The sequence below is a fragment of the Lotus japonicus genome, chromosome 3, assembly GCF_012489685.1.
Source record: "Lotus japonicus ecotype B-129 chromosome 3, LjGifu_v1.2".
Lineage (NCBI taxonomy): Eukaryota > Viridiplantae > Streptophyta > Magnoliopsida > Fabales > Fabaceae > Lotus > Lotus japonicus.
The window spans coordinates 29013339-29023232 of NC_080043.1; the positions used below are offsets into that span (position 1 = coordinate 29013339).

At 36.2% G+C, this 9894-nt stretch overlaps 1 protein-coding gene across 1 annotated transcript; it reads left to right on the forward strand.

The window, feature by feature from the left end:
• Positions 1 to 2523: 2523 nt before the first annotated feature.
• On the forward strand, positions 2524 to 9662 carry LOC130748931 (protein trichome birefringence-like 35). The gene is made up of 7 exons (XM_057602179.1): positions 2524 to 2682; positions 2770 to 2986; positions 3135 to 3414; positions 4332 to 4503; positions 4684 to 4880; positions 4972 to 5124; positions 9079 to 9662. Exons 2-7 carry the CDS (start codon positions 2785 to 2787, stop codon positions 9407 to 9409), a joined length of 1335 nt encoding a protein of 444 aa, XP_057458162.1. The 5' UTR covers positions 2524 to 2682; positions 2770 to 2784; the 3' UTR covers positions 9410 to 9662.
• Positions 9663 to 9894: the final 232 nt, after the last annotated feature.

Genomic DNA, 9894 nt, shown 5'->3' on the forward strand with positions numbered 1-9894 from the left:
TATTATTAAATTTATTTTCCTATTAATTTTTACATGTAAGTATTATCATGTAAAGTGCTCTTCCCCATTATAACTTATAACATTGTAATTTAAAATAAAAATATATATAATATGTATTAACTCTTTATCCTGCATGGATAATTTTCTCTTGTGTTTTAGACATGTACCTATACCTTACTTTAGCAAATTCACTGTCAATCAATTTGGGTCATTTTTACTCGTTCAATGCACATAAATTTTTCATACGATTGATAATGAAAACAATGCACTTAAGAAATTAGAAAATACTTGTATTCACATACACATCTAACATTAGTAAATAATTATGAAAAATGAACATGCTCAATTTTTTTTTCGAGAATTAAAATAGTTTTAATCAAATCAAATCCTCATAATATAATATCGACATTAAATTTTGTAACATCCGAAAATAAAACTTGACTGAATTTGAATCCGAATTCAATTTCATGGTTTTTAATTTTAATGAACAAAAAGTCAAGCATTAAATGTAATCAATTCTAATTTGATTGTTATTCAAATTTGAATTTTTATTTTAGAGATGTAAAACAGTTTTAATCAAATAAATCAAATCAAATCTTCATAATTAATATCGGTATTTTTGTAACCTTCAAAAATAAAACTTGTATGAATTTGAATCTCGAATTCAATTTCACGGTTTCTATTTTTAATAAATAAAAAGTCAAGCATTAAATGTAATCAATTCTAATTTATATTTTAAATGAAAAAAAATTTAAGCATTAAAAACAAAAAATCAAGCAAAATCAAGGTTGTCAATGATGAGCCTCACTACCTAAATCAAAGAAAATGGACTTGTCATAAATTGGTCATAGTGAAGGAGGGATTGGGACTTGTCAAGCAAAGAGGGAGGTTGGGTGAGAGTTAATCTTGGAGTGCCAAATCAGCTAAGTGAGGCTCACAACGTTCATCTTTTCTAAAGTATATAGTTTTTTATCAAATAGACTTTATTAAATAATTTATTTATACTTTGAACCCATAATTAGGATAAACTATACAATCAACCTCATTTCCAAAAAAAAAACTAAGAACCCTAATCCCAATTTTAATGTTTTGTTCCAATTTAGGACCAAAAATTCCACCATTGATGGATGGCCTCTTTTCACTGTCCATGTTGTTTGCTGCTTTTTCTTTTCTTTCTATTGAATGAAAATTGCACTTTTTGCAAAGGATGTGCATTCCATCCACCTCTCGATCAAAGGGCGAAGGATGCATCTGTGAAGAAGGCATGAATTGTGAGCCATTAACGATATAGATACACTTGCTGGTTACGTTACCAAGTACATGTTGTGATCTTTCCATTGATAGGCTTGGCTTCACTTCAGCCTCACATTTGATGGTTGCTCCATTTTCTGATTTATTGTCCATAATTGAATGAAACTGGCACTTAGGCCATTCAACCAATGATTATCAAATTGAAACTGAAAATTCAAAATTGGGGGTTAGGGTTCTTGGGTTATTTTTGGGAAAAAGAGGTTGATTGTGTAGTTTATCCTAATTGATGTGTTCAAAGTATAAATAAATTATTTAATAAAATGAATTTGATGAAAAAAAGTGAATAATGAAATGAGTTGGATTGTATGATGACACATAATATGAGTTGTAAATTTTTAACGACACATGCAATAATACAATTGGAACACCTAGACTTGGGTTATTAAACTCATTTTTTATCTTGGGTCATTTAGACAACCCCGCATTAAATTTGTTCCAAATTTATACAAATTTATATCAACTTTCTAAAATTATCCTAACCTACTTTTCTTAATTTTTATTCATTATTAATGAGTTTCATAGCGAGAGAAAATTCAAATAATAATGATCGTATTGTTAAAAAAAATTAATATACTATAAAATTTCAATTAATTCTTATAAAAGGAGAAAGCTTGCTTTTCTGATTTATTGTCCAATATAAGGAGTAACGTCTGATTTTATATCTCTAAAGCATTTATTTGCATTTCGATGTGGACAAGATAATCATCATCATATGGAAGCTATTTGTTCAAACTTCGATCAATCATTGATCATGTATTAGCCAAATTTGAACAAATCCAACACTAGTGTCCTCATTAGCAATGAAACTCCCAAAATTCTAAAAGCAATCATGTGCCATCTACCCTCTGCATTTGTCACTTCTGGCTAGCATGCCATGATCTTTCTTGTTTAATGTAAACTTTAAACAAATTCCATCTAATTTTGGTGCTAACTATGGTCATCTACCACCCCTCATCCCCATAACATTATTGCTCAAGCTTAAGCAGGAGTCTCAAGTTCGAATTCTGTAAATGCAACTGCATTAAATAATTAACTGACAAGCTTTGTCACACATTTTTTTTAATAAGCAGCTTTGTCACACATAGTAGTTTTATCCTACTTGATCAAAATTGTCTCGCGGGAGGATATACTCAATAATGGTTTTTTCGACTATAATAAAGAATCAATGTCAGGGAAGTTAAAACGGTCAAACGGTGCTGCTATATAACTTTGCCATGCCATAAATTTAGCATTCTTATATTACCAATAACCATTTTGTACAGCTAATATTGGCAAGATACAGAAAAGCTTCACCAATTAGCATCAGTCAAAACTATCAGAACCTGCACTAAATTCTGATTCTGTCATTCTGAGTACTCTTTATGACACCATGTTAGTATCAATTTGAAGCTGAAACTTTGTATTATTTCCTCTTTCTTATTCAATGATATAACATGCTTTTTCAAATCTCTGACTCAGTCACTGAAGCAAAAAATGCAGAGATGGAAATGGAGCAGAAAGAAACCTCCCATTTTTCCTCTGCTTGTTGTTTTCTTCATGGTCTTCATAGCATTCTCAACCTTCCACAGTGAACACAGCATTCAACAAATCCATGAAAACCCAGATCATGTTCACAATCACCAAGAAGCTTCCTATGTCAAACCCAACCTCTCTGGTCAACTCAAGCAAGCTCCAGGTGGGTGCACACAACTTGTTTGCTATTATGCTTCACTGAAAACTTCAAACAGAAATGATAAATTTTGGTCAATTTTTATGCTTTGTGAGTTTGATTTGTGCTTTCTCTTTGACTTGTTGAAATGGGTTTTTCTTTTTTTGGATTTTAGAGGTTTTGGATAGATTCAGTAGATGCAACTCCACTGTGGAGTATAGTGGCCGGAAAATTGCTTGGTCTGGCGATTCTCAGCGTTCCGGTCACCGGAGAGCGAGTTCTGAGAGCTGTGATGTTTTCTCGGGCAAGTGGGTCTTTGATAATGCTTCATATCCATTGTACAGTGAGTCAGCTTGCCCTTACATGTCTGATCAATTGGCCTGTCACAAGCATGGAAGGTCTGATCTGGGGTACCAGCATTGGAGATGGCAGCCACATAACTGCAATTTGAAGAGGTGATTTCTCTTTGAGCTTTTTTTTCTCCCCTTTGAGCATAGTAAGATCATGGTTTTGTTGGTGCATGAGTGGGAACTAGCCAATTCAAAGTTCCAAGGTCATCATTGTTTTGTGAAGTTATGTATAACCAAGATAGGTTCCGTAGAGTTTCTATTTTTGGTTCAAAGAAAAACACATTAATGCAAATGGGTAAGACAAATCCATGTGAACAATACTACAATGCTACAACATGAAACACTACAAATATAACATGCTTGCTCACAAAAACATAAACCAATATAACAGGTAGGCAATAGATCAAAACATCCTCCTTAAACAGATTTGATTTCAAAATCAAGCCTCTAGCTAATTTTTCCTTTGATGCCTCTAATTCCGAGGCCCTCTGCTGGAGCTGGTGCAAAGGAGACCAACCAAGAACAAGCGGCTCAGCCGCTCCAATCTAGCTTTTCAGAGGTAGTCTGAAGTCAATCAGAAGTGGTGAGGGAAAGAGAGGTGGGAAAATGTTAAAGGTGATGGTGGAGAGAGGGAACATAGAAGGTGGTGGTGGTGGTGGTAGCGGCGGCTGGATGAAGGAAGAGAAGGATATGGAAACTAAAACAGAAAGAAAAAATACAGCTAGAAAGTAGAAACTAAAACCCCTCCCTTAGGATGGAGGGAAATCCAACTATGCGGCGGCTGTAGCTTGAAGAAGAGGGTTTTCAGTTTCTGTTTCAGAGAGGTGAGAATTTTAACTAGTTCTGTAGAGTTCCGTTCCAAGTGGGAGTGTGGGACATTTGTTCTATTGTTTCTGTGGAATTGGAGTTAGAAAAATCACAACAATTTGTTCTGCTTAAAAGCATCATATGAAAATGGTAATGATTTTTATAACCAAGTAGGTTCGTTATGCTGGTCTTCACTGATTTCTTGTCTATAACAGGTGGGATGTGAAAGAAATGTGGGAGAAGTTGAGAGGTAAAAGGCTAATGTTTGTTGGGGATTCACTAAACAGAGGGCAATGGATATCTATGGTATGCTTGTTACAGTCAGTAATTCCTTCTGATAAGAGATCAATGTCACCAAATGCCCATCTTACCATCTTCAGAGCAGAGGTAAGAACCCTATGCTTTAATGTAGCCCCCTATACAATGTTGTCTTCTTCCTTCATTTCACTATTTCTTATTAGACCACTTGATGTTCTAAGACATTGGATTGATGGGGTTTGGTTCACCAGTACCACTGTCTGAGATTCTCCTCATCTGCACGCTGCTAACTTTTGTGCTAATTATCAGGAGTATAATGCAAGTGTGGAATTCCTCTGGGCTCCTCTTCTTGTTGAATCTAATTCCGATGATCCTGTAAATCACAGACTAGGTGAACGGATAATTCGTCCTGATTCTGTTCTTAAGCATGCATCACTGTGGGAGCATGCTGATATACTTGTTTTCAACACATACTTGTGGTGGAGACAAGGCCCAGTCAAGCTATTGTCTGTATCAGTTTATCACTACACAATTGGATTTTTAACGGGAATTTGTCTACTCGATTCTGATTGGATATTCCAATTTGTAATTTTTCAGATGGACTAGTGAAGAAAATGGAGCTTGTGAAGAATTAAATGGACAAGGAGCCATGGAGTTGGCCATGGAAGCCTGGGCAGATTGGATATCTTCGAAAGTTGATCCCCTCAAGAAGCGTGTCTTTTTTGTGACCATGTCCCCAACACATCTCTGGTGAGCACCCAATCTAGATTTTTTATGATCCCATCAGAAAATTTTTTTGCCAGTATGCATTATTGAACATGAACCTTTGGCCAGAGGTTATTCTAATTCTTTATTCAAACTCACATTAGTTAAAAGGGGACAACATTACTGTTGGCTGGTTTTAAATGATTAGTTCATTATTTCTTCTGCATTCTTAGAACATGTGGCAGAATTATGTTAGTGATTTTCATTCATCTTATATGCTAGTTTTAATTTGGATAATCCAAACCAAAGTTTTAACTTCCTGCCTTCACCCCTCTTCCATGGCAGTCTGCAATTCTGCCAAAATTGTCACTGTAAAAATCTTACTATTTCTGGTTTGAATATTGACTTTCTTTTGATATCATATATATTGGTCATGTAGTATACATTCTATTGTGTTAAAATATAAAATATGTTTTAGCTGCCAAGTTTTAGCCACATAAAGAAAATGTCAGTGTAATCAATGTCATATGTGTTTGTGCATAGTGCATACCCCTTGGAAACCAACCGAACTTCAATAGAGCCAATAGGACCATTAGAATTTACTTTAGTAGTGTAAATATACTTACACCTACACCCATGACCCAACATATTTCTTCCCCACGGGCAAAGGGACCAAATCCCAAGTCTCATTATGTTCATCGGACAACATTTCCTCCATATCTCGCTGCCAATCAGCATGTATTAAGGCATCTGAAAGAGACTTAGGGACAAAGGACTTAAAGGTAGATGATAAATTAGTTGAAGATACATAGTAAGAGATAGAGTAGGTGCAAGTGGGTTTACCTTTACATAAGACTATGGGAAGGTCCAGAACACTAGAAGGATCTGTAGACACCGGAGGAGGTTGAAACAAAGGTTGAGTATCCAGTGGAGAATCACCAGTTTTCTGCTACCGACTGTATGTCTTCTAGCATAATTCGAAACATGTACCAGTGGTCCAGTAGGAGTCTATGGAGCAGGGTAAGTCATGGTATAAGTTACGGAGGAATTATATGACTCCCACACAGGTAAAGAGAATGACAACCCATCAATGGAGTGGTCCTCAAAGAACTTAACATCAATAGAGACAATATAGCGACCAAGATCTTGAGCGAAACATCGACACCCTTTCAGGGTACAAGAGTAGCCCAAGAGCACACACTTCAAGGACATTAGGTCCAACTTAGTCACTTGAAACCTGACATCAAGAACAAACGATGTGCATCCACATACTCTTGGGGAAGGGGAACAAAGATCAAGAAGGGAAAAGGATAGAATAAGGAACAACTCCATTTAATATAGATGACGACATGCGATTAATTAAATATGCAGCAGTAAGAGCTGCATCTCCCCACGAAATTTTAGGAACTTTCATATATAACACTAGCCTGGGCAACTTTCACAAGATTTCAACTTTTATGCTTAGCCACCCCATTCAGTTCTGGTGTAACAATGCGGGATGGTTTATAAATCATATCATGTTCATTCATAAAAGCAAGAAATGGTACAAACAAATATTCTTTGGCATTATCACACCTGACATTCATATTGCGTACGAACTTCAACACAAAAATTACAAAATATAATGAACTACTCAAATATGGATTTCAATAAATATAACCATGTTGTATGAGAATAGCCATCCATAAATGTAACAAATGACTTATAATCTAACATAGAAGTCACAGGGCAATGACCCCCACACATCAAAATGGACAATGTCAAATAGGGATGTAGCACTTATAATCAAATGAAGTAAATAAACACTACAGTGATGTTTAGTGAACTGGCATGACTCACTAGTCAGGCTTGATATGGACTCTAATTGAGAATATAGCTTCCTAAGAACACCTAAAGACAGACAGCCAAGGCGACAGTGAAGCTGGAAAGGGGATAAGCTACTGGTAGGAGAAGTTGTTGATGCCTTCAGGGCTCCTTCCACTTGGTACAATCCATCATATACACTTCCTCTACCAGTAGTCCTTTGTGGCAACAGATCCTGAAATTCACAAGAATCTGAAAATAAAGTTAAATAGTAGTTCAAAGTAAGTTTATATCACGACTAAGTGAGGGAAGATTACAAGTAAACTCAGGTAAATACAAACACTAGACCATCAAAAAGAGTTGTAGACAGGTGTATACTAGAGGAACTGAAGGAAGAAAAGATACTTGAATCCCTAGTTATATGATCAGTAGCGCCAGAATTAGTGGCCCAACCCATGACGTAGAGGATAGACACGCAATAGGATTACCTGTTTGGACAAATGTTTGGTGGAGGATGAAGGTGAACTAATCACTCATACCCACCTTACGTCTGTCGTGACTGGGAAGCAGGGTTAGCAAAGTGAGGATTTCTTGACCACTGTGAATACCCCACATTTGATCGCTCTGCTTTAGTAGTCCATTCTGGTACAATCACCACGATTTCCTCCGCCTCCACTGTGATTGCCTTGAGTTCTGGAATGGACTACTAAAGCAGAGTGATCAGATGAATCAACATCAGTAGTAGATCTAGGTTCCTTAAAAGAAGAATGCATGACCTGAGAGAGAACATTAGTGAGATTATCTACCTTTTATGCTCGACTAGATCTGAGACCTCACCACCTCATACTCTAGGCAAGGCTAGATAGCAAACTCAAGGCTATTATGAGTTTCTTTTGTTGGGTTATCATCTCCTCTACAAACTTTCAGGCCAATAGAGAAGTTAGCTCCTCAATATATTTCTTAAACTCTAAGAAATAGGCCATCACCTTACACTTGTTATGCTTTGGGAAAAACATCTCTTGCTATAGGAGCTTATGAAAAAAAAAAGAACTCTTGCAATAGGTCATAGACACGATTCAAATTATCCTACCTTCCATAAATAAATTGCAGAAAATCCCACAAATCCTTCATTGTTCTGTAGTGGGTAGTAAGTAATGACCGCATCCCGCTTATCAACAAAACTCACCAATAAGGCCAAAATACACTTATCCTCTGTGCTGCATTTCGCGGCTACCTTTGGGTCCACTAGACATCTCTATGTCAAATGTCCATCCTTTCCCATTCCTCGTAAGCTGGCCTCCACAAAATATCTCCACTCCACATAATTCTCACCATCCCTATCAAGCTTTATATAAGTGTATATGGACAAAGTTGTCATAAATTCCGTTCAGTGACCGGGGCCTTAGAGCTCTCGTCAAGTGCTAAATGCAGTCTCCCTGATATATATAATACTAAGTTAGGAGTGAAGTACATTTTGCAGTACAAAGTACGGGGTACAAGTACATTTGATCATAACCCTAACTCTTAACATCAATGCAAATGAGAATACAATAATAACCAGATAAATGATAATATTTTATCATGTGATTTACGTCTATAATGATTCATCCTAACTCTTAAAACACTAAATCTATGTTTTGATTTAAGATTTGTATTTTTCATATCAATCTTTTCACTTATTTTATATGTTGCAATATAGTCTGCTGCATCATCTTCTGTGTTGTTTTTGTGTCCCATGTCATGTTTGTGCTTCCTGGTTTTTAGATGCCACTTATTGGCCTAGTGGTCACCAGGTGTGTACTAGGTTCCCCTTCTCCCCTCTGGTATGATACAGGCTCAACATTCCCCTTTCCCCAAATTAGGCCTCAATTTGGTTCCTCCCAGATGCTTTAAAAATAAAAGTTTTACTTTTTTATTCAAGTTGTTTATTTAATAAAATTGGATATCAAGCAGCAATACCGGTAGTACCATTCTGCATGCTAATTGCCAAATGCAAGAGAGGTATTAGGTATGATGCAGGTGACATGAAAACTTGTCTACGAATGCCGAATGTTACAGTAACAGAGTTCAGGAAAAAGATGCATTCTCTTTGTTATTGATATTTTCACACTTACTAGTATCTTAACATCAACATAGGGAATCCATATATCCCATGCTCTATATTTTCTTACTGAAATGAATATTATTCTGATTCAGGAGCCGAGAGTGGAAGCCAGAAAGTGAGGGAAACTGTTATGATGAAAAGGACCCCATTAATTTTGAGGGCTATTGGGGAAGTGGTTCTGATTTGCCTACAATGAGAAGCGTGGAGAAGATCCTAAGCAGTTTAAAATCAAAAGTTTCGGTTCTCAACATTACTCAAATGTCAGAGTATAGGAAGGATGGTCATCCTTCCATTTTTCGCAAATTTTGGGAGCCTCTTCGCCCCGAACAATTGTCAAATCCTCCTTCTTACTCTGATTGCATACATTGGTGCTTGCCAGGGGTACCTGATGTGTGGAATGAGCTACTATTCCACTTATTATAGAAGCCATTACACGATATTCAATTTTCTGAATTCGATAATCATGACAGTGTCAACCTCCGCATTTGGGAGAGTAGCAAAAGGTGCTTCTCTGAGTTGTTTAACACGAGAGTTAAGGGAATTTGCTGAAAATTGTGGGATCTTTGTGCTCATCTGTTACGATGAAACCTAGCTTCATTTAGAAAATGGAAGGAAAAGAAACAAAGATAGTTATTTGTTTGATTACTTTTGAATGTAATTTGTTCCATTCTCTCCTCTTGCACATTTGTTGATGTAAACAAAATCAGGATTATGAGCACATAGCTATGCTATTTATTACGAAAAAACTGCAGACGAAATGCAAGAAAAACTTAGGTGGATCCTTTTAAACCCATCATTTATGGATAATTATGAAACGGAGAAAATTATTTTTAAAAGAAGCAGGAGAAGTGTACTTATCATCCATCTAAGTCATTCTTGCATTTCGTATGTAGTCTCTATGTAACAAA